Source organism: Rhinolophus sinicus, linkage group LG02 (assembly GCF_036562045.2).
Source record: "Rhinolophus sinicus isolate RSC01 linkage group LG02, ASM3656204v1, whole genome shotgun sequence".
Taxonomy (NCBI): Eukaryota; Metazoa; Chordata; class Mammalia; order Chiroptera; family Rhinolophidae; genus Rhinolophus; species Rhinolophus sinicus.
The window spans coordinates 54,946,243-54,972,092 of NC_133752.1; the positions used below are offsets into that span (position 1 = coordinate 54,946,243).

At 37.7% G+C, this 25,850-nt stretch overlaps 2 protein-coding genes across 7 annotated transcripts in view; one reads left to right on the top strand and one right to left on the bottom strand.

The window, feature by feature from the left end:
- Positions 1-10,379, top strand: part of NUP54 (nucleoporin 54) — a 30,000-nt gene extending 19,621 nt beyond the window's left edge. For 2 of the 3 annotated variants that reach the window (XM_019720455.2, XM_019720463.2), the window contains 4 exons: positions 985-1,092; positions 4,933-5,052; positions 5,357-5,467; positions 7,583-8,378. In XM_019720455.2, the coding sequence (XP_019576014.2) occupies positions 985-1,092; positions 4,933-5,052; positions 5,357-5,467; positions 7,583-7,711 (468 nt within the window). In that variant the 3' untranslated portion in view covers positions 7,712-8,378. Of the gene's footprint in view, positions 1-984; positions 1,093-4,932; positions 5,053-5,356; positions 5,468-7,582; positions 8,379-9,030 lie in introns of those variants that run through there. The other variant, XR_012493687.1, reaches the window with a different exon arrangement.
- Positions 10,112-25,850, bottom strand: part of ART3 (ADP-ribosyltransferase 3 (inactive)) — a 107,333-nt gene continuing 91,594 nt past the window's right edge. For all 4 annotated transcript variants that reach the window (XM_074324442.1, XM_074324440.1, XM_019720474.2 and 1 more), the window contains exons 4-9: positions 18,246-18,278; positions 17,289-17,315; positions 16,291-16,320; positions 14,513-14,545; positions 13,931-13,963; positions 10,112-10,502 (exon numbers count right to left, since the gene is read on the bottom strand). In XM_074324442.1, the coding sequence (XP_074180543.1) occupies positions 10,363-10,502; positions 13,931-13,963; positions 14,513-14,545; positions 16,291-16,320; positions 17,289-17,315; positions 18,246-18,278 (296 nt within the window). In that variant the 3' untranslated portion in view covers positions 10,112-10,362. The remainder of the gene's footprint in view (positions 10,503-13,930; positions 13,964-14,512; positions 14,546-16,290; positions 16,321-17,288; positions 17,316-18,245; positions 18,279-25,850) is intronic.

Genomic DNA, 25,850 nt, shown 5'->3' on the forward strand with positions numbered 1-25,850 from the left:
CGGAGTGTTAAGAGTTTTAGTTGGAACTGCATTAAATGTAAAGTTTGTAGAAAATTGAATCTTAACATTTTCATGACTGAATTATTTAATATTGTATCTTTACTCATTGAGGTCTTTTATATCCTTTGAAACAGTTTTAAAATACTGGGATGTGGAAGGTGCCTAGGTCACATAATACAAAAAAACATAGCCTGGCATTGGAAAGTTTCCTTGAAAGGTGACATGTACAGGTGGACATGCTAAAATATATCTTGCACATCTTCTTACCTTTTATTTTAATATCTCAGTACAAGCCAATGCCATAGAATGATTACTTATGATAGGAACAATTATGGGATTAAATTCTGATTTGGAAACTTTAATGAAATGGGATTTTAACTCAGTCTGTAAGGTTAATACTTCATCAGGCAGAACAATGGGATTTCAGGCCAAGCAAAGAGCAAGTCAGATATCCAGAGGCATAAAAACGTATTCGGCTATGTAATTAATATCCTTCCTTTCCCCCCCTACTCTGATCACTCCCTCCAAAGTATTCTGTTAACAGTTAAGAATTGGACTATATTTTCTAGAAGTAGTTAGATTTAATTGTCTCTTAAGGTCCCTCCTGGGTGTCACTTTATAGATCTTTTTCCATTTATAGCCTAGTTGTTGGCTCTGTTCTATAAAATTACTTCAAATTCCTTAATTATTTCTGAAGTATATGTTTTATTTTTCTATACACTTTGCCTCATCACTAAATTTCCTGGAGCTGTAAATAAATTTTTGAATGGTACATTTTAATTTTTAAATGTACAAAAATGGAGAAATATAAAGGTATATTTAAAAGGAAAGGGTTTGTATTTTGAGGGATAAGTCTCAGGCTTATCTGAGAAATTAGATTTTGTATATTGGTAAATAGTTGATAAATAGTTGTGATAAATAGAACCTGATAAACAGTTGTGATATCTATACTTGATTTACCTTTAAAAAAATGTTTTTAAACAGATCATATCGGAAGATATTAGTGAATTACAGAAGAATCAAACTACAACTATGGCCAAAATTGCACAATACAAGAGGAAACTCATGGACCTTTCCCATAGAACCTTACAGGTAATAATTTGGATTTTTTGTTCAACATTTATAAGACTATATGTGTGGTAGAAGTGCTAAATATGGATTTTTGCAGTAGACAAACAGACCAAAAGGTACTACTATAGTGTGAAACTGAAAGTACCAAACTTTCTCAGCAAAACCCGGAAGTTGAAGGAGCGGTCTCACAGGACTGGGTGAAGAAAGTTAAAAATATTCCAAAATTCACCTCTTACTGAGAGGGTAGGGGGAAAGCAGTAAATAAATAAATAAATCGTCTGATGTAAGGAAAGCATGCGTCAGATCAGTATCTGGTTTTCATAAAGATAAAAAAATACATATTTGATTTTGAGTGCTAGAAAAGGGAGTGTAACTATTAACGGATTAAAAAGAACAATAGAACTTCTAAGTTAACAACAGGAAATAAAAGCATGAATAGAAAAAAAAACAAATTATCAACTATCATGAAAACAGAAACACATACCAGAAACAGTGGGATACAGCAAAACCTGTATCCAGAGGAAAATTTATAGTCTTATAAAAGTGTTCATTTTTAAAATACAAATACAAAAAAAATAAAGAACTTAGTATTCATTTTAAACCAAAAGAAGCCAGTGAGAAATAAAGATGATGTAAAATGAGTGAAACCAAAAAAGTTAACCGTAGTAGAAAGAATAAATTGAAAAGCTGTTTTTTTGAAAAGACCATTAAAGGTTAAACATCTCAGGAATCTGAAGAAGGAAAAGAAAAATTTGTGAGAAAGGAGACATTACCACAGATATACAGAACAGAATGATACTATGTGCAGTTCAAGGCATCAAATTTGGACACTAGAGGAAAAAGATAATTTTCTAGGAAAATTGAAATTACCAAAATTAATCCACAGAGAGGTAAAAATCTTAAATAGGTAAATACCATAGAAGCAATTGGGAAAGTTATTAATTGGGAAAATGCACCAAGTCCTTATAGTTTCATTGCTGAATTTTGTTTGACTACTAAAGAGCTAATTCTAAAGTTATTTTAATTATTCCAGACTAAAGGAAAAGTATAGACAGCTTCCTCATCTTAAAAAGTTTTATTGAGATGTAATTCACATACTATACAATTTACCCATTTAAAGTGTACAATCTGGTTTTTAGTATATTCAGTCTTGTGTAATCATCACCACAATTTTAGAATATTTTCATTACCCTAAAAAGAAACTCCATACCCATTAGCAATCACTCTCCATTGTATCCCAAGCCCCCCAGCCCCTTTTGTCTCTATGGATTTGCCTGTTCAGGACACTTCATAAAAACGGAATCATACATGTGGTCTTTTGTGACTGGCTTCTTTCATGTAGGCTCACATGTGTTGTAGCATGTAGCAGTATTTTATGCCTTTTTTTATTGCTGGATAGTATTCCATTTTATGAGTATACCACAATTTTATTTTTCATCAATTGGTGAACACTTTGGTTGCTTCCACTTTGTGGTTATTAGAAATAATTTTACTGTTAACACTTGTGTGTAAGTGTTTACATAGTCGGATGCTTCTATTTCTCCGGATACATAAATCTAGGATTGGAATTGCTTGATCCTATGGTATCTTTACCTTTAACTTTTTAAAGAACTGCTAAACTGTTTTCCAAACCAGCTGTACCATTTTTCATCTCTGGTTTTAGTACCCCAGAGTAAAACCTATAAACAGACCCTTCTAATAGAGATGCAAATGATGCTAAGTTAAAAAGGCCAGGCTTAAAGGCTGTATATATCATGATTTCATGATGACATATGCTAACGGCAAAACTAGGGACAGATAACAGATCAGTAGTTGCTAGCGGCAGGAGGTGAGGGAAGAGGAGTGACTTTAAGGGCAGGAGGGAACTTTTTGGGGAGATAGAAATGTTCTATATTATGACCATGGCGATGGTAACATGACTGTCAAAATTCACAGAATTGTACACCAAAAAGGGTGAATTTTGTTGTATATTGATTATACCTCAATATATCTGACCAAACAAACAGAAATGCAGTAATTCTAAATGAAGTATAAGCAAAGAAAATCCAGCTATTTACCAAATTCTAAAAGAATATACTGTGACAAAGTATGGTTTATTTCAGGAATGCAGGGTTGGTTCAGGAATGCAGGGTTGGTTCTATAACAGGAAATCTATCAGTATAATTTACACCAACACATTAAAGGAAACATAAAGGCTGTTACCAAAAATGAAGAGCAAATATTCTAAGAAGCAAAGCACTAAAAATCAATTGAGAAAATAAACCCTGATACCCAATATTATTATTCAGTGTTATCTTGGAGGTTTTCATTAATATAATGAACAAGCTAATTAAGTAACTAATGTAAACATTGGAAATGAGATTAAATTATCTTTTTGCAGGTGACAAGATTGTATAGCTAGAAAAATGAAGGGAATAAATTATAGAAAGTGGTAAGATGGCTGTATACAAGATAAATGTATAAAAGTCAGCATTTCTTTATATTATTAATGGAAACGAAAATATTCTATTCACTGATGAATAAACTAAAATACGTAGGAATAAATTTATTACTAAAGTCTAAAATCTGAATTAAAGTCTTTACAAATAGACAGATAAACCATATTCACCAATGAGAAGACTTCATATCCACTTTATGAAACTTCAAAATGAATTACAACTTGAAAAAATTGATTAAAATCTTTTCAGTTCATGAAGGAGGATAAGTGATTTGAGAGTAGCTGCTGGGGGAACAAAAAAAATACGCCTCACACCAAATTTTACAACCTATTTTAAAGCTCTTGTAATCAAATCAATGTGGGATTGGTATAAGATTGGGCATAAAGATCCATGAAATAGAATAGCGAATCCAGAAATGTAATGCAAGTATATCTTAAAATTTAATATGACAAAGGTGGCATTTCAATTCAGTGGGTGTATTGAATAAATAATGCTGGAGTACCAGGCTATCCATCTGGAAAAAAGTAAAACTGGACCGCTGTTATCATACCATACACCAAAAAAAGATGGATTAAAAACTTTAAGAAATTTATGAGGCTAGGGATTGAAGAGACTTTTGGCCAGAAAGCCAGAAACTATGAAACAAAATTGGCTACATGAGAATTAGAAAATTTTGTATAGCGAAAGATACCAGAAGCCATTTGTCAATAATTAAGTGATAGGTTTCAGAAAAAAAACATTTGAATTTGGAAACAGCACTGATTTTAGCTGTAGTGTTAAATATTCATATTATACAAAGGGATCCTATAATTTGGGGGGGAAAAACATGTATGGGCAAAGAGTGTATACGGGCAGTTCATAATATGGAAATTCAGATTAAAGATAAAATTTGAGCTCCCTTTGCCCTCATTAGGTTGGGAAAAAATGTAAACACCACCACATTTTGCTGACAAGAATGCAGGGGAAAGGGTATTCTCTTATGTGGCTGATGAATTTAAATTATTAGGGCCTTTTGAGGAAGCAATCTAGCAGCTTCTGTCAACATGGAAACACATACTTTTAAACCCAGCAGTCTCATTCTTGGGGTCTATACCAGTAAATAAAGGTAATATACAAAAATGTTTATTATAGCATTGTTGATAGTGTCAAAGTTTGAAACAAAATATATGCCCTTCAGTAGAAGGATAAATTATTGGTTAATAATGCATGAAAAATTATGCAGCCATTGAAAACAATATCAATGTACTAATGTAACTTGACTGATAAAAATGGATATACAAATTCAAATCTTGAACTGTTAAGATTCATACTATATTATTAGTGTATCATTCAACTGATTTCTTTCAACAACTGATTGTAATGAAATTACTTGCATAGCTGAAGAGAGATGATTTATTGGTATTGGTGGGTTGTCTTTGTATAGGTCCTAATCAAACAGGAAATTCAGAGGAAGAGTGGATATGCCATCCAAGCTGATGAAGAGCAATTGCGAGTTCAGCTAGACACAATTCAGTGTGAACTAAATGCACCTACTCAGTTTAAGGTAAGCACTTACAAGACCACAAAGCTAAAATTTGTTTCTGGTGGATCTTTAGAAAAAATGGTACTTGGTCTTCAAAAAGAGAAATTTTTGTTTTTTGAAGTATTTGTTCTCTTTAATCAAAATTTCCTTTCTAAAGTAGATTCTTAAATATGATGTTTTTGCCTTGTATTAATATTTCAAATACTGTACAGAGGGAGAATTAGACACCTTTAATAAAGTAGTACTCATCTTTTAAAGGAAAACATTCTCTTTAGAAGTGGTTGCTGTTGTTGGCAGTTGTCATTGAACTCAGTCTTATTTTTAGGGTCGACTGAATGAATTGATGTCCCAAATCAGGATGCAGAATCATTTTGGAGCAGTTAAATCTGAAGAAAGGTATTACATAGATGCAGATCTGTTACGAGAAATCAAGCAGGTAAGTGTTGCACTAGAGTGCACTTTTAAAAAGGTGAATTCACCACTTCACATCCCTTAAGATGGCTATTATTCAAAAAAAAGAGAAAAAAACCTAAAAAGAACCTCAATAACAAATGTTGATGAGGATGTGAAGCAAATGGAACCCTCTTGCATTGCTGGTCGTAGTGTAAAGCGGTGCAGCCATTGTGGAAAACAGTTCCTTAAAAAAACACCTGGAATTACCATATGATGCAACAATTCTACTTCTGGGTATGTACCTAAAAGAATTGAAAGGAACTTAAACAGATACTTGGATACCCATGTTCATGGCAGCATTATTCACAATAGCCAAAATGTGAGAGCAAGCCAAGTGTCCACAGATGGATGAATAGCTAACCAAAATACGGTGTATACATACAACGGAAGGTTCTTCAACCTTAAAAAGGGAAGACATTCTGACACACACCACAACCTAGATGAACCTTGAAGACATTATGCCAAGTGAAATAAGCCAGTTTAAAAGGACAGATGTTTTATGATTCACTTACATGAGGTATGTAGTGTGTTCCAATTCACAGAGTAGGATGGTGGTTGCCAGAGGCTGAGGGGAAGGGAAATGGGGAGTTAGTGTGTAATGGGTACAGAATTTCAGATTGGGAAGATGATTGTTTCACAGTGTGAATGTACTTAATGCTACTGAATTGTACACTTAAAAATGGTTAAAATGGACATTTTTGTCATGTATATTTTACCATAATAAAAAATAAATCTGTCTCTTACCCACCTCCAAAAAAGATGAATTCAGAGGTTACAGAGGCACGGAAGTTCCCTCGACCCTGCGACTCAGTGTGTAGGCAGCGTAGTACCAGCACCTGCCAGGTCATTAGAAATGCAGAATCTCAGTCTTTATTCCAGACCTACTTGGTCTACAGTTTATCAAGAGCGGGGAGTGATTTGTATGCAAATTTTAAGAAGTAGCTGCTCTGTATCATATCTTTCCAACTTGTATCCCACATATAAATTATAAATATGTGGATTATTGATCCCATCAGCGGGCCTGGCTGAACATCCAACCATTTGTCTAAGGTTCACATTGTATTAATAAGTTGGGAAGTACTACTGCTCTAGCTTATTTTCATTAGTATAAATACAGATTCATTTAATGAGAGCTGTCCAACCATTGACTGTGTCTAAACAGAATATATTCAGATGGTAAACTCGGTGGAACATATTAGGTAGGACTGTTGGCATGGTCCTGAGGATTTTCGATGGTTATAAATATCAACAATTCTGATTTTATGATGTGCTTTAGAATGGATATTTCCATTTTATGCAATTAAAAACTAGTTTGGCTTCTAGGTTCTTGGAAGGTATACACGCACTCGATTATATTCCATTGTAAATATTTGCAATAAAATTAACTGAAAGATTCTAACATATTGGAATAAAGAACTGTATTAAAGAGTCTATGTATGCAATAAAAGTGCGAATAGTATAAACACCTACCTAAAATGGTGAAAAGCAGAATAGTTTTGGGGTTGAATCACGGCTTATCACCTAGTGTATGAGCACATTACTTACCTGTATCTCAGTTTCTTTATCTATAGAAAAGAGGTAATAATAGTACCAAAGTGTGCGCAAAAGGATTTTAAATGAGTTAAATTAGTTAATATCCATGAAGCTTTTAAAATTCCCTTAACACCTGGGAGGGGCTCTTAAAAATGTTAGCAATTATAGTTATCACCATTATCATCACTATGTACTTTGTACTGCAAAACATGAAAATTCTGTTTCCAGAAGGATTATTTTGCTGGTCATCTATATTTCCCTTTTGCATTGTTTTAATATCATACATTTGTTTTGTTTTTTTATCAAAGATTGATAAAAGGAATCTAAAAAACATCTGCATGTTCTGTAAAATTTGTTGAAGATATTTTTCATTTTATATTTGTATTGCTTTCTATAATATGTATTTTACTGTAGGTCATGTACAAATGTTAGCAAAAGATACAGTACAACATTTAAATATGCATGCCCACTATATTTAGAGCAGCTAAGTGCTGTGTTGCTAGTCCTTTTCCTATGAGTAGCTTGCAGTTTAATAAAGTATTAATATATTTTTAATTTCTTCCAGCATTTGAAACAACAACAGGAAGGCCTTAGCCACTTGATTAGCATCATAAAAGATGATCTAGAAGATATAAAGTTGGTAGAACATGGATTGAATGAAACCATCCACGTCAGAGGTGGTGTCTTTAGTTGACAGTTCACAAACTTGTGTTAAAGATTTGTGAAATGAATCTTCTTGCTGCAGACCACATGGGGGAAAATAAAAAGAAAACAGTCCTCTCCTGGCTTGGTTTTGAGGTTACTGACAAATTACTGTTCTTGAAAACTGAAGTAAGTCATTTCACAGCTCTTCAAAGACAGCCTTTGAAAGATAGCAAACTGCTGTTATTTACTTTGAGAAGTACATAATTACCAAAAATATGTACAATTGTACATTTTTACAACAGCATTTCTCTTAAAAATAATCATTACTTAATGATTATTTTTCCATTGAGCCTGTACTCTGCTTTCCATAGCAAGTAAATATGAAATACCTACTTTGCACAGAAACTGTGATTACTTGGTTGTCGGAGATTCATACTTCAGAATGTAAATGTACATCAGTTTTTATATTTGTGAATTCATCTGTGGGAGGAGTAAAGAAAATCGAAGAGTATTTAATGATTAGTGTGGTTTTCTTTTCATTTATAAAGATTTGAAAATATATTTTTATATTATTTTACTTATTTGGAATTTACAGACCACACCTAAGCAATTAGGATATAACAAAATTACATTTTATCATTTTATGCAACTTTTTGTTTAAACCTTTTTATTTCTAAAGATGAAAACAAATAAATTCTTGATTGTAATTACTTTTATATAATTCTGTCTGGTGCTTTTATTTGGCTCTGGGAGAATGACCATTCATATTCACACAAGTATTAAATCATAATCACAATTCAAGAATTTTAGTCTTTCCTTGTTTTAAGTCTGATTTTTTTCCCTTGTAAGGAAAATATATCAATGCTAATAAATTTTTATGTGGCAGATAAAACTTCAGATATGATCTAGAATAAAGAATTCCCTAATACATCATTGTATCTAAAAACACTAGAAAATCAGAATTAGACATCATAATGTAGAATAGTCTTTTACAACCAGATAATTTTAAACACTTTTTCTACCTACCAGTTGCATACCTGGGCTACATCAGGTTGGCTCCTCTTGGAAATGCTTTAACTTTGCATTTCTGTGGAGCGTTTTGGCACGAATCTTGCCACTGTTTATATGGCATAGTGAAGAGTGTGCTGCACTGGAAACCCAGAAACCATCCTGAGATCCCGCTGAAGGAATTTCTATCCACCTGTAGACTAGGTAACATTTGTATAGGAGACTGGGAACTTTAAAACTGGTTATTTCCAAGTTAGCTGCTAGAAGTTAGCAGCCACTTTTGCCACGTGTACAGCTTACAAACTTGTTATACTACTCTATATACCACCCTCTTTCATCCCCCTTTCCTACTCGTTACAGTTCCAGCAGTGTTGGGAGAGAAATTTTTCTCCTTGGACCAGAAGATAGGCACTTCCATCCTTCTCATCCCTGTAGCCAACTGTGGAAGGAGTCTGTGGCTCTGCGTCCCTCTTACAGTAAGAAGAGTTGTTGACCTGCCTGGTGAGAACTGGTACTCACGGAGCCACATTCCCATTCCCAGCGGACAGATCACTCCTCATGCATCCCGTGCTCCCGTCTCGAGCCTTTCATTTTTCCTGTTCTGATACTGTTATTTAGGTTCCTAATTTCACGAGATAAATAACCCCTACATAGGGCCCAGGGTCTGCCTTTTAAAGGCAGGTCCAGTGGGCCTCCTAGTTTCTATCCCGCTGTTGACAGTGCGTGTGTTAAGGCAGGCCTGTGATTCTTGTTCTTGTAGCTGCTTAGGTCACAACTTGATCTGTACTACAGGTGTATTCCAAGCAAGTGATAACCAAGTTCTAGGTTTGGTGAGTAGGTGGAGACGGGATTCACTGTGGCCTTGGCTCTCAGTTGTGTTCTCCAGCAGTTTACAGAAGTTCGATGTTTAGTCTTAAGCTGGCTAATGGTTCTTATGGATAGCCCACTTAAAATTCTGAACATGAAGAGAGAGAAATGGTGGAATTAAAAAGCACACTGAACCCCTAACACCTAGTTTAGATTTTAGGTAGTTTTTCTGTATCTTTGAAAGTGACCTTAAAGCCTTTCTGAAACACTGGCAAAGTGTAAACAGCTATCAGTTATCAAAGCCCCATACCTAAATGAGTGTCGGTTCAACCACCACAGTACATTGGGGAAGAAGGTACTACACTGTATAACCTCATTTTCCTTTGCTGTTTAGTACACAGAGAGAGTACTGTCTACTTTCTGGATTAACATGAGATTTAAGTTAGGGACTATGTATTCGAAACACTTGGTACATAAACTCGTGTGTTTATAGAAAAATACAGTGTTCAGATATTGAGGGATGATACGATTTGAAGTCAAAGTCTAATCCTTCGAAGATAAGTAGAATAACTGTAAAATTCTAATTCAAAAATTCATGTTAAACACTGAATATTTTAATATCTGACAATTCTGAAATTAAAGTCTTTTTATTGAATTCAATCAGAAATATACAGTTTTTCTGCAATCCTAAGGTTAATATACAAATAAGTGAAAACGATTTTATAACATCTGGACCAACTTTCTGAATTTGCAAAGTGAATAACATAAACGCAGTTCTCATTTTATTAATTGACTTTGGCCAACAAGTGGAAAATACATCATTCCTTCTGATGGTTTCCTGTAGGATCCCTATAATGTATTTCAAGAAATACAGAATGTATCAGCCTACGGAGCAACAAACAGACATATAGCAGAAGCACTAATTAAACTGATGACTGTCCCAAACGGTGGAAGGAGCGCTTTGCCAGAGGATGCGGAGGGATGGGTTTTGGGACCTGGAACTGGAACTGGCACCGGACCTGGAGCTGTTAATAATGAGAACACAATCATTGACGTGTCATTGTTAATATCGTTTATCCACCTATACCATATATCCTGAATATGTAAACAGACGTTCGAGTTGAGTTAGAAACTTACCTGAAATACTTCTAACCAGGAACAGTTTTCAAATAAATACTGTTCATTACTGATTTCAGGCTATATTTTCATATAGATCATTAGGATGTGCCTGATGTAGGTTTTATCTATGTAGACAAAATAATTGTTCAAGTTCTCTAGAATTCTTAGCAAATTTTATATATATATATTACACACACATATATATGGCAAGGTAAAGTCTAATTTTCTTCTGTTTCAAGTAAGAAATATTCCATTTGCAAATTCTCAGTTACCACTACATTGAATATTGATGCATTTTAAAACACAAAGCCCTGCAAGTTCATAAAAAAATTAATCTTTTCCCTTATATATAAAACACTGCTCTGGAGAAAACTGCTTCTCTTTCATCTGAAATAGAGGAGAGGAGCAGTGCAGTCCATCCATTTCATGATCTGCTTCACACTGCCTTTAACTCAGATACCTGACTTCTGGCTGTGTTTTGCTTACACTGTACAAGGGAGGATTAACTGGAAGTAACAAAATGGGATCACCACTCAGATTTCATAAGTGAGGCCAAAAGAAATAGTAAATTTTATAAAAGCCTTCAACTCATTTTGTCAATTTACTTGCCATAATTATAAACATGCAGTTATATGTATACAGATGGGGAAGTGGACAGACAGATGTACGCATGCATTAGTTTGTTGCTACAGAGCAGTGGTTCTTAAGGGGCAGTTGGAAATCTGTCAGGTTATTTTTTTGATTGTCACAACAGTGGGGTGGAGTAGAGGGCCAGTTTTGCACCATGAAAAATTCACCCACTTTCACCCAAATTTCAAATGCATTGCTAGACATACACGTAAGTTAAAAACCTATTTATAATGCTCAACCCAGAACTTAAATCAGTTTTACATATAAACAAAATATTTTTGAATAGTTTTAATAAACATTAGTTTCTATCTAGTACCAACTATATTTCTTCACATTCATTTTATACTTAGAATAGCTTCCAGTCTTCTCTTAAGTCCAATTTATTTGTGTAAGTAAATACAACCATCTGTCTACTACATTATGTCTTCTAGTATAATCTAGGCATTTATATATTAAAATGTATCTAATTTTGTTACAAATTAGTTAGGACATTATATTGATTTTTTTATGGGTGCAGGTAGGTCTTATCTATGAATCTTATTTCAGGATAGTGTAAATAAGGGCTTTATAAAGTAATTTGTTTTGAAAGAGAACTGGGTTGACAGGATTGAGAACAATTGCTCTAAAAAGTACAGTCTCTACACACAGTTCAAAATGTTCAAGAAACAAACTCAAATTTCCCCCACCATCTACACACATATAAGCACTTGGATATGACATTATATTCTGTTAGGATGCCTTAAATTCTTGTAACTGGTTCTTTTTATCAAGGAAAAAAGTTTTCTATATTGCAGATCAAACATTTGTCAACTAAGGAAATGAGATTTCTTACTAGGACTCTTGGTGTCTTTGTGACTTTTATATTCTAAAATGTAAACAGATTTTTAGTTAATTGCATTGTACACTTATTTATCCAGAAGAGAAAAATCTGATTAAATGATTAAGCAAACTTGGTTATTTCTGAGAGTTGGTCTAGGGGTAGGGTATTAGGTTTAGAGGTATGTTCTAAGGTTGGGGGAAAGGTTTTAATGTTTCTCATTTGCACTCTGAATTTTTTTTTTTTTTTACCATGTATGTGTTTCCATTAAAAGAACAATTAAAATTTTGATTTCAAAAATACTTTTTTTACATACTGAATTTAGATTCCCAAGTACGACATTAATACCCACCATTTATTGAGTGTTTACTATGTGTCATGCACTGTGCAGATGCTTTATGTACATTGTCACCTTCACTTCTCATGTCCTAGAAGGTAGGTGTAGTTGTCTGTATTATACAGATGTTTCTCAGGACTTAACGTAAAACCAGAGGTGATCAGTGGTAGCAATGTCTTATTTCCAAGCCTCTGCTCCTAATTCTGCTATATATCTCCAAGTGTGTGCCTAGCATTGAAATATTAATATTGCTATATTTTGACGGCTTTGAAGCCAAATGCCAATTCTAGGAGCCCAGGATAGAGGTGTATTTTTTATAACTAAATCTGGATGAAAGACAAGTGTCGTGTGACAGAATGTGAACAAAACTTGAAAAGTTTGAGTCCTGCTTGTCTCCTTGTAGCCTTTACAGATTCCTTAACCTTCCTATGTTCTATGTCCTCATCTCTGAAATGACAAAACAGTATTTATCTTGGATTAAATGAGATCCAGTGTAAATGTTTTAACAAAAAAGTGTGCTCTACACACAGCTTTCCAGGCGAGGACACAGGACACCATACAGAACAAACAGCCCCAGCAAAACCTAGTGACCTATTTGTTGGAGGACGTGGGTAGTGTAGTGCGCAGCATGGAAATGGCTGGTCCCGTGCTGCACAGTTCACATACACACCTCTTTGATGATGTATTCCTGTGACGACAGATTCCCTACAGTAGCCAGCTCACCCTGGGAAGCCTCCCTCCTGCCCCATTCTGGAATAGACAGGTGCAGCTGGAAGCCAGCTGTTGCAGTTTCAAGCACCTTTTTCTCTGCCTGGCCCAGGGAGCCATAATAGCAGCTCACACTGAAAGTTCTCAACATGTTTTCCCTCTGGCTTGCAGACTGGGATGTCAGAAGCTATGCAGCCCAGGTGTCCTCCCCAGACCCCTTAAAAGTTAGGTTATTGAGTGATTATGGCAAAGGGCTCAACTCCATGGTGCCTCCACTCCTAATAAAAAATGTATTAGGTTTTTCATCCAGTTGTACCACTTTTATCCCTAAATGAGAAAAGATTTTCAGATGATAATAAAGACAGCTACTGTTGACTACTATTGGAAAATACCGTGTTTCTCCAAAAATAAGACCTAGCTGGACCATCAGCTCTAATGCATCTTTTGGAGCAAAAATTAATATAAGATCCGGTCTTATTTTACTATAAGACTGGGTCTTATGTAATAATCATATATCATATATAATACCGGGTCTAATTAATTGTTGCTCCAAAAGACACATTACAGCTGATGGTCTGACTAGGTCTTATTTTGGGGGAAACATGGTACTATTCATTTGCCAATACTTTATCTCATTAGGACTTTAATGAGTCCTATGAGACAGAAGTTTTCTTCATTTTACAGATGTGGAAGGAGAGTGGAGTAACTGATACAAAGCTACCCAGAGGCAAATGGCAGAGGAGCGACTTCCTGAAGCTGGCTCTCTGCACAGCCCATGTTCAGTCCCCACGCCTCGCTCACGTCATACTTGGGCCCAGAGAGTGAATAGAAAGCTGGCTTACCTGGTATTTGGATGGGTTCATGGCTCTTCATACCTAAAGACAGAAATGAATATTGGTTAATGTTAATCAATTATCTTGCATTGTTAATGCTTCCTTTTGTCTATACCTCCACTATCTTTGATCTTAAAAAAGAAAAAAAACAGTAACAACAAAAACATTTTCAATGGCTCTTCATTCTCTAACTGGACTTCAAGAACTCCCATGATTTGGCCTGTATGTCTCCAGCCTTATCTTCATAGGTAGTCCTAGTACGTCGGCTTTTAAATGAAACCAGATAAGACTGCTTTGTTTAGTTCTGTAAGCTCTATGATTGGGCGGCCTTCTCAATCCCTCTGACCTTCAATTCCTTACTTATGCAAAAGAAATACCTTGCAGGTTATTGTAATAAGTGATGATTAAAGGAGATACATCATAAAAGTGCTTAGTACTCTGCATGACACATAAGCATTCAGTAAAAGGAGTCCCTCTGTTCTGGCTTAACCCATTCCTCAAACTCTCCAGGTCGAGTAATGTCCTTAGTCCCCAAAGTGCTCACGTCTTCTAACCTTGTAGCTAGTCTCAGTAAGTAAAAAAGTCACTTACCAGGTAAAACAGTGGACTCCTGGCTTTTCTTTCCTAAAGATGAGAATAGGAAGAACTATTTAGTGAAAAAATGCAATTGTCTTGAAAATTAATTTAACCTTGTATGTATATGGCTATTTACTGGGGAAAACTCTAAAAGCTTGGAGAGGTAGGGGACAGAGTAAAGGGGAGAAGATTTAACCCGCTGGAGCCTGACTGACTCATGAGAATGATGGCCAGTGACTCAGAACCTCTCCTAGATTTGAGCAAAACAGCTCCTGGTGTTTTGTTGTTTTTTTTTGTCTTTTTTTTTTAAGGTTCAGTCCAAACCCTCTGCCCTACATCTCTCATGATGTATTTTTTTAAATAAAATTTCTTGATTATATAAGTAATACATTATAACTACAGATAACTTGGAAAAACACAGGAAATTATTAAGAATTACTCTTAGTCCCAAATCTTAGAACTACTCATTCTTGGTATATTAACATTTTTGGTATATTTCCTTTCACTCTCCTTGCTATGTATACATATATGCACATACACATTTTTAGCATTTTTTCCAGTGTTGAGTATATTGGAAACTGTGTAAGTTTAAGGTGCAGAGCATAATGACTTACATATACTGTGCAATAATTACCACAGTAAGTTTAGTTAATACCGTTCATCTCATATAGATACAAAAGAGAAAGAAAATGATGTTTCTTTTTTCTTGTGATGAGAACTTTTAGGATCTACTCTCTTAGGAACTTGCCAATACACCAAACAGCAATGTTAACTATAGTGAGTGTTAACTATATTACATCCCTAGTACCTATTTATCTTATAACTGGAAATTTGTACCTTTTCACATTTCTTAATGAAGCTGATTATTATATTCTATATACTGTTTTATTTCCTATTTTTATTTACCACTGTATATAAGAACTTTGTCATTAAATATTTTTCAAAAATGATTTTTTAAGTTTAGTGTTTCATAATATGGATATAATTTAATTTATTTAATAAGACCCAACTGTTGGACACTAAAGTTATTTATACATTTTTGGCTACCATAACACTAAATATTTTTGTACACATTTTGTACACAAATCTTGATGATTACTTCCTTAGGACAAATACGTAAAAGTGTTATAACTGGGTTAAAAGGTATGAACATTTTTAAAGCTAGTATTACATACTATCAAACTATCTTCCAGTTATGTTCCAATTTATAATCTCACCAGTAATTTATGAGAGTGTTCCCGTCCCAGCACCCTTGAGGACATTTGAATAATATCATTTTTAAGAAACAACAAAAACTTGAGAATAAATTGTACTTGGGAATATACCAAGTAACCAAATAGACACAGCTAACAGCATCTGTTAGGTTGCTGGAAGCAGAAATAAATACACAAAATCATTTTAATTTAGAAAAAGATAATGCCATTTTTGTCATGCCCCTTCCCAACACCCTAGGTCACAAGAGTTTGTGGAATAATTAGCCGCACCTTCCTCTACCCATGTACGACTAGCGAAAAGGAGGAAACAGTACGTTCTCTAGAGCTAGTTCCTCATGTCATGTCTCTTACTGCTCCACTGGGGTGACCTAGGGATTGTTAGGAGACGCAGAGAACTGCAGTGTCATCTTTATGAGAAGTCTATCTGAACGCAGGGGGGTCTCTGAGAGAGCAAATTAGTAAGCTAAACTGGGTCCTTCCCTCTTCCCACTGCTTCTTATCATGCCATGCCCACCTGCCCCCACCCCAAGGGAGCTGTCTTACAAATGTAAGTCCCCAGAGTTTATGAAAATGTCTTACCAGGCTCTTCAAGCTTCTGCTTTTTATCACCTAAGTTACAAAAAGAAACTTCAGTTTTAACGACAGAGTAAAATCATTGAGAGTTACTATAGTTACAGCAAAACTATTTTCAGGTAATATGGCCATAAAAACCACTTTGTATGTCCCGGAGATTAATCCTACTACATTTAAGTGTCAGCCAGAGTCTACATGCACCTCGGCTAATTGGGCTGGAACCCTCGTGTGGCCCCTCTACTAAGAAGAACCATCACATAGAGCAAGTCTCCTGGGGATCTCAGTACACTAGAAAAAGATCTGTCTTGAAGACTTAGCTGAGGTCCCCATAAAGTGACTAGTAAAACTTGTCGCTGCAATGGGCCAATAAGAAGTGTTGCTAAGCAAGTCGTCAGGGGCGTGAAATGCTTCACATCAGGACAGGAAATTCTCTTCCAAATATCAAGTAAATTGCATACTTAGGGAAAGGCCAGATACCGTTCTGTCTTCAATAAAGAAACTCTTATTGTAGCTACATGGGCCAAACACGTAATAAGGAACTCAAATGCAAACAAGTGATTTGGGCCATGTCACCATTAAATGGAAATTTAGGGGGGAGAAAAGCATGGAATCACCCATATAGTTTAGCCAAATGGTACCAAAATTATATATGAAAGGTGCACGTGACTAACTTTTCTACTTTCACCTAAATGGTATCACACCGGCTGATCTCAATGACTGAATATACAGCCCTCAGACCTATCAAGAGCAACTAGCTCTTCAGGTCCCACTAACCTCATTCCTTAGAATGTTTCCATATTGTTCAGATCTCCAGAGAGCAAACCCTTTCATTTTTCGAGGCAAATTTCCCCAGAATGGTCTTTTTCCCCCCCTCATATCTGCCAGTTACTCCTTCATATCTGCAAAGTATTCTTTTTCTTCAGCGAAGAACTGAATTTGCTAAATAAGAAAGAGCTACTTAACATCCATGCAAGGACTATTTTTAAAAATGAGAGCACACTTACCAGGACTGGAGATGGGCTGAAAATATTCTGAAATACAAACATGTTTCCATTATACATCGTACTATGTTCAGATGTGAATGTCAGGCTCAGTCTATTTTTAAACGTTTATTAATGATAAAAATTTGAGTAGCTTACATTTAAGATATGTACAAAATATGGTGAGAGGAGAGATATAAAAATTCAATCTCAAAAATAAATGGATGTGGATTCATTTTAATTACATGAAGAATTCATATAAAATCAGGCCAAGAAGACAGCTAGAAATGGACCCTTACTTTCAAATTTTTTAATAAAGAAATCTTCAAAACAATCCATCAAAGCATGCATCAGCCCAAGGTATTTTCTGGCAACTTTGGTTCAAATCTTTTGGGCCTATTTGATAATGCTATTCCTGAATACTGTTAGAATTCCTGTTTGCCTACCCAAATCTTTCCCATGATCCTCTAAGAAAGATTTCTTTTGTTATATCCTCCTATTTTCCCCAAGGAAGCTGCGACAGACCACGCGTTACCATTCTGCCCTCTAGGCTCTCACTTGGAGCCATGTTCACTCTATTCCTTCTAATGAAGGTATCTCCCAAATGTCATTTCTTAAGGTATCAAAACACAGGGTTTTAGGTCTAGCTCTGTGTATGAGAGTCCTGTGGGGTCATTCAGGAGTCCTTAGGCTCCTGTAAGGACAGGCTAGGGTGCGAGTGGCACAGTCCCTACTTGCCCAGTGTTTGAGAGAACGGCCACAGGCAAGGCTGGGGGTGGGGGTGGGGGAGGGACGCAACCGCCAAAGGCTCCTGGGTCCTCCACCTGAAAAGGCAGTAGCTGTAGCACAAGTCAGCCTTGAGAAAATTAAGGCTGACAGATGACAGTATGACAGTACGGTGGGTGGCTCTGCCCCAGACCTGTGAGAAATAACACTGATAAAATTCTCATTACAGAGATAATACTTTAAAGCATATCTTACCCATTTTCTCAACACAATTCTCAGTTTTCAGGCCTGAAACATAAAGACAAAGCTTTATTAGTTAGATACGATCTGCCCTAGTAAAGATGTCAAACTGACCTGTGGCTATTGGTAATTAATCTGTCAGCTCCTAGTCTATCAGACCCATAATTTACTGGGACGCAAACAAATTGCAGAACAATTACACTTTTGAATTCATGTTACAGCTACCAAAAGCAGTTTGATCTTTGATAAAACATCTAACGTTTCTGGAAATTTAGCTCCCTTATCTGCATCTTTTATTGGGAGATGGCTTCAAATGACCTCCAAATACCACCCAAAGCTAACACTTAATGTTCTAGTCTATGATTAGTCTGCAAAAGTTAGGAGAAAATGTACCTGTCTGTTCAATTAATCTTCTCTTCAGATACTAAATGTCCTCAACAGCAAACCTATTCCCTTCCTATGACAATTCCTATCCACTGAAGAAAAAGAATGTCAGTCAGAGCTTCAATGACCTTGAATACATGAGCAAAGGTCCTTCACATCCACACCAGAGAAGCAGAGTTGGTTTGCCCCAGAACCCTCATCTGTATGTAAGGAGAGCCACGATTTTTGGAGACAGTCTAGCTTTATAAGGACCCTTCTTGCTGACGATGCCCTAGAAGACATCATTGCTGCAGTGAAACCCCTGAGCCTTGACATAAAGGGGAATCTGCCAGCCTGCCCACAGCCAGCAGTTAAGGCCAAAGGGTCAGGGACAGGGTGTTCAGATTTGGTGCCAGCATGAGCCATGAAGGGTTTTCCTAGAAGGCCACACGAAGGTCTAGATGTCCTGTGGTCTCTTCTCCATGCCTGGCTAACTCACTGGTCTAATCGAGTGCAGTTATCTGAGGATGAACCTCTCCATCTAACACCCGGAGTCCCTGAGACCTGGCTTCACTATGAGAGATGTTCTCTTCCATAATCTGTTCTCCAATCCTGCTCCACTTGGGGAGCTTGAACCAAATATCCAGGTGACTTGGTCCAGTTCCTACTGGTCCAGGAAATGGTACGGATCTGTCAGAATCTGGATGGTGCCCTGAGGCTAACCTCAGGTGTTTGGCTAGACTAGAAATGTAAAAACTAGTTCTAGAAACAATTACAACATGTTGGTTGCATCAGCAGTTGAGGGAGGTAAGCCTTACCCAGAGGGCTTAGTTGAGGATAAGGTGAAGGTGAGGGGAGTTGTGGATGAGAAAGCTACAGACATAATAGAGATTTAGCCTGGGATCTAGGCACTGGGGGATTTTAAAAGACTATATTTTGTCTGTAGCACAAATTAGAGCATGTTTTTCAAAGTGTAGTCTTCCAATCGCATACTTCAGAATAGGCACCTGGGTGCCTATTAAAATGCAAATTCCAGGACTTACACAGGGCTATTGATACAGAATTTGTGGGGGTAATGCCTTGCAATCTGCATTTTGAAGAAGCACGACAAGGGATTTTTATGCACAAAATTTTTGAGAGCCTCCTCAGTAGAGGGTGGGTATCTTTTTTATGCTTATGTATTTTATTTGAATTTCTGATAACTAATTTTTTAAAAAGTTTAAGGCATACAGCATTACGGTTTGATTTACATATATTGGGAAACGATTACCACAATAGGTTCAGCTAACACCCAAGGATCTTTTAATGTTTAATACAGATCTATTTTCAAGACTTCATTTCTTCTCCCTATTTGACTCTAAGTTTAATTTCCCATTAGCGTATTAAGCAGCAAAAAAGTAAACTATTTTGGGTTTCTAAACAAGTATCAGGATTAAAAATAGGTAAGAGATTGACCCAGAAACAAAAGAGAGAAGGCACAAATCTAATATATATGGAATGAAAAAGGGAATATAACCACAGATTCAACAGGTGTAAAAAAACATGAAGATTACTATGATTAGCTTTATGCCAATAAATTTGAAATATAAGACAATAGACAAATTCCTAGAAAAATGTAACATTAAAAATAACTCAAGAATAAATAGAAAACTCAAATGGAAATGTAACTATTAAGTAGTTTACACTTTTCCATAAAGAAAATACCTGGATAATTTGGTTTTTACACAGCACTAAAGAGAAGGGAACTGTACAGAGAACCGCAGAGATCTTCACAAGGTTTCCCTTGAGTATTCATTCAGCAAAGTACTGAGCAGCTTCCAGGTGTGAGGAAACTACCCAAGGTCAGGGAAGAACTCACAGGATCAAGAATAGTGCCTATTCCCACAAGACACACAGCAAAACCTTGTAAGCTGCCATTTTAACAGGGAACTCTACAGTAAGCCTTAGAAGCGATTCAGACAATAGTGAATAAAGCTCTCCTAGGAGTTCCCTATCTCCTTCAGACCCCAAGAAATTACAGATTTCTGTGACCAAACTTAGAGCTGACTAGAATTTCTGGAAACAAGACTACAATAGTTTTTCTTGGCCACTGGGCTTTTGGACACAAGGACTTCCTTTGCAGAGCTGTTACTGCTAGCCTGTCACTGGGCCTGAGACAGACTGTCTCACTGAAATAAAAGTCCTAACTCTCCAACCCAATATCTTATCGAGCAATGGGCTCTCTCTGAACTAAACTCCCATAAGGTAGGACAAACTTCCAAAAGATCCACTGTCACATACAATTTTTTACCTCCAATCAAGGTAAACCACAGAAGTCACCATAGAACTCAATTATGGAAAAAGGACAGACAATTGGGTCCATCCCCAAGAGGAGGTAACAGACTCCGGTGGGTTAGGATTATGGAATGTGGCTTCTGACACAGCTCCCAGGGATCCTGCCTCCGGGGATTCACACCCTTATGGAATCCTGTGGACTAAACCTACTGACTTGTGTCTAGCAAACAGAATACAGCTAAGAGATGAGATCTCACTTCCGTGACTAGGTTGCACAAGCCTAAGACTTGCTGGCACTCCCTGACTCTCTCTTGCTCACTCTGATGAAGCAAGCTGCCATGTTGTGAGATACTCACCCTAGGGAGAGGCCTATGTGGCTAGGAACAAGGGAGGTGTCCGGACAACAGCTGGTGGGGAACCCAGGCCTTAGTGAACAACGCACAGGAACCGGGTCCCGCCAACAGCATGTGAGCGAGCTGGGAAGCAGACCTTTTCCAGTCAAGTCTTGCGATGGCTGCAGCCTTGTGAGAGGCCAGAGCCAAAAGACCCAGCTATACTGTGCCCAGATCCTGACCCACAGCAACTGGGAGATAACAAATGTATTTAAGACGCTACATTTTAATTTGTTGTGCAGTGATGGATAACATAGGTGTGAGAGTCAGTTTTATTTGTCAGCTACTAAAGAACACAGTCCCCAGTTATTCAAACACTAATCTAGTAGTTGCCTGGAAGGCATTTTGTAGATGTGATTAAAGTTCATAATCAGTTAACCTTAAGGAAGGGAAATTATCCAAGATAGTCTGGTGGGCCTGATTCAACCAGCTGAGAGGCCTTAAGAGGTGGAATTGCCCAGGCTTTCCAGCAGAAACTCGCCTGTGGGCAGCAGCTTCGGCTCATGCTGAGAGTACGGCCTGCCCTTCCTGGCAGCCTGACGTGTGGATTTCAGACTTGCCTTGCGGCTCCCACAGTCGCGTAAGCCAATTCCTTGCAGTTAAAAACAATATACATTTCCTACAGATTCTGTTTCTCTGATTGAACCCTGACCAATACAACAGGGATGAACAAGTCTGATGGGTGCAAGTCTGGAGAAGGCCGGTGGTGAACAGCTCCCTTTTCCTATAAATGTGAACAGTCGGAACAGCCTTCCAAATTATTCTCCTCACTGACTCATACTGGGAGTTTCTCATTGTGACAGACATATCAGCTCCTATCTGGCCTGTCTACATGGGATCCTACTGATGTCCAGCCCCAGACAAGAGCACAGGAACTTGGGTACTCCCGGAGAAGGCTAATAAAGTGTGTCCATCAGAACCAATGAAGATACTGGGACTTAATGAGCCATCAAGGGTTAGGGGCGGATTTACGAAAAGTAAATCTAGATGGCCCTGTAGGTTCATCTTCTTTCCTCCTTTTTATGGCTTCGTAAAGAGCTGGCTCAACAGGTCTGAGTAAACGCAGCAAAACAGACTAATACCAGTCACTGGAGTCCAGGGGCTCCCCTCCTGTGTAACAAGGCCACTTTTCTAGCCAGGGAAACTCAATACTCCCCGACCCCATGACTGTATTAATATGTAGAGCATATTTACACATAGATAGCCTGGCCCCCTCTGTAGCAACATTGTCCAAAATGTCAGGTGATCTATGCCCAGCCTGTCCAGTAGAATAATGAGAGTTTGGGGGGTGATGTGTGCACTATTTCTCTTCTTATAAGTTTTCTTCCAATAAACCTTACATTATGTCTGTATAATGTAAAGTGCAGGGAATCCCAAAGCTATGGCTTCCCATTAGGTATTTATAATTCATCTACAGTCCTCCCCACTCCAGGGCAGTTTTCTAATGGGGTCATCTTTAACTATAAGGAATGTGGCCTAATTACACAGCTAACATTCCACCTGTATCAGCTTTTCTAGGAAAACAGTATAGCAGGTTCACCTACAGTAATTTTCCCAGGAGAAAGGATAAAGGGTTTTGGTACCATTTACTCACAGTTCACTCCCATAATCTTGGATTTATACTAAGATTAGTATCTCTGACCACCAGAAATTGTGTTAGCTAATGGGCCATTAATATTCTCTCCACCTCCTAACCAACGGAACTACTTTTTTTCTTGGAAATCATAAGCAAATTCAAAACAATAACACATGGCTGTGTTTACACTAAATTTAGTACAGTGTAACTTTTTATCCCTTTTAGAAATACTGTCTTTTTCCATCTAGAATTATAGTCACAATGGAACAAGGTTCTGATGGCATCCCCTTGGCTTCTGCTTTTAAAAGCCCTGGTTATTATCCTTCACAGTGCTCCAAACAGCCTAGCTTTAATGGTCATCTAGCTTTGGACCCTTGGATCCCATTAGTGATCTGTAGATGGCAGCAGAGGACAATGATCAGACTCCAGCTTCGCCTGATTTTTGTCAGAGCTCCAAACCAACAGTCCTCACGAGCCTCCACGAAGGTTTCCCCTGGTGGCTGGTTTGACCCTGACCAGCCGTGCAGCCTCTGCCTGACCTTGTGGGCAGGCCCTTTCCCACGGGGCTCATGAGGCACTCACCCATGCAGGTCTGAGCCCTGGCTCATTCTCAGTCAACCCAAAGGCTCCACCTCTTTTGTTCCTCATAATCCCACTCACAACATAGACTCTGTGGGCTTTGTCGGCCACTTGCGTCAATCAACCAGATACCAGTGATCGATTTGGCTTCTAGCTACTGTAGCCAAGGTTTCTATATGACCAATACTTCCACAAATGGCATTTGGCTGAATGCGTTAGAAACACCAAAAGTGATAGTATCATTTTATCAGCCCAGATGCAACTAGGTTTCTAGCTGTGATGTGCTGGTAAAGTGGAACAGGTTCTGCGGTGGGGAAAGGGGGTCCTGATTTGTAGTATTTGCTGATTTTCATGGTAAACTCTTAACCATGGTCAATTTCAAGCTACTGCGATGTAGGAGGAATTGGGAAGAGATGTGTGCCCACAATCAGCTCCCATAAGCTGACATGAGCTGGCCCCAACTGGCTTAGTTTTTAGTCAGGTGTAACGAACGAATGGCTGGTAAGGGGAATGGGCACCTTTCCTCTCAACACAAGTTCACTCACGCCAGTCTTCATCTGCCCCTCAAGGTGAACAGTTACTCTCATTCATGTGCAACGCAGGGCCAGGGCTACGCTGAGGCAGCTGAGGTGCTTGGAGTGCAAACTTGGAGGCGCTCACTCTCAGGATCCTGCAGCTGCTGCAGTGTGTGGTCCAGAAACTGGAGGCTTCCTTAAATGCTGTGTCCAAGGCACCTCAACGGCTACACAGCTTTTGCTATGAAGTCCTAAGTGGATCAGCCCCACACCCAGGCATGAAGTCTCATCAGCACTTCCCAACCTATTCTGTTTTATCTCATAGTGCCTTGGCCACACTGAATCAAGGTCCAAACGTCTATTCCACTTCTGAGGCCCTACTGCAATACTCACTCTGCTTGACCAGCAGCCATGGCTTGGGGTTAAGTTAGACAATCACATTCATAAGACCCCAATAGTCTGTCACCTCACCAGTTTACTCAGCATTGCAGAAGAATGCAAGGCAGGGAACACAGCATACTGTTCAGCAACAGGACAGCATGAGATATACCCCTTCAATGCAAGTTGTCACAGCAACTGAGGGCTGTTCTTTAGCCCCCCAAGTGATGACTCAGTTACAAGGAAACACGTATACACAGGTAAGTGCAGGAACCATCCTAGCTTAGTAGCCTCATGCCACATAGCTATTTGTCACAGAAGACAGTATCTCTTACACCAGTCCATGAGTGTACTTCCAGGAGTCAGCAAGAACAACACCTGGGTATGTCATAACATATTCAGGAATGCCCAATACCATGGCTTCCTCCCAAGTATTGACAGTTCATTCACCATCCTCCCAGCTCAGATGCACAGTACCAATCCAGGTTTATGTTTACCATTGGGCAGTTTACTATTAGTCATTCCACCTTAGGTAGATTTCAGAGAAATGTGCCAGGAGATCAACAGGAGGCCATCTCCATAAGAGAAAGGAGAAAAGGTGCTGTTAACCCTTTACTCATATGTACCAAGGCACATCATAAAACTTCAGAATATTGGGGATAAAGAGAACATCATAAAACCTTCCACAGGAGCGGGGAAAACAGGTCTCATTCAAAGTTTTAGTAATTAGAAAGGCTTCACACATTTTAACAGCAACATCAGAAAACTAGAAGACAGTGGAGGAACATCTCCAAAATTCCAAGGAAAGTAATTTCTGAAACAGAAATACAAACCTAAACAAACTATTACTGCAGCCTAAATGTAGATTTTTCAGACATCCCAAGTCTCAGAAAATTTGCCTCAATGTCCCTTTTCTCAGAAAACTTCCAGAGAAACCTTACCCCCACTAAACAAAGGAGTAATTCAAGGAAGAGGAAATCCAAGGTGTAGGGGATTCTTCACGGGGGAGACGCAAAAGAAAGTCTCAGAATAGTTGTGAGGAGAGATTTCAGAACATTCAACAGGCCTGAAGAACATATCATAGAGCAGGATGATGAGGGAATCCAAAAGTATTATATCCAGAAAAAAAATTAGAGTATCTGTTATGTCTGAATATATTAAGAGGAGATTTATATTTCTAAGGATTTGGGGTAAATTATTGATGGGGTATAAAAAACTAAGGGAACAAAAGTATCACACAACTAATAACTCCGGGGTCAAAGAGGTACTTAGAAAGGGACAATGGGAAGGGGGAGATGCACAAATACCGAGGATGAGGGTGGTGGTTATCAGATACCTTTAGTTTACTGACGGAACAGCTATTTCTAATTCCCTTTTCCCTTGGCTCCCTACACTACAGAGGCTGTGAACGCTAGTTACCCACTTTCCAAGCTTTTCTTGTAGTTGTGAATGACCAAGTGGCTGTTCCGGTCAATGATATGTCATCAGAAATCTACTACGAGTTTCTGGAAGAACTTTTACTTTCCTGATTAAATAGGCAGAT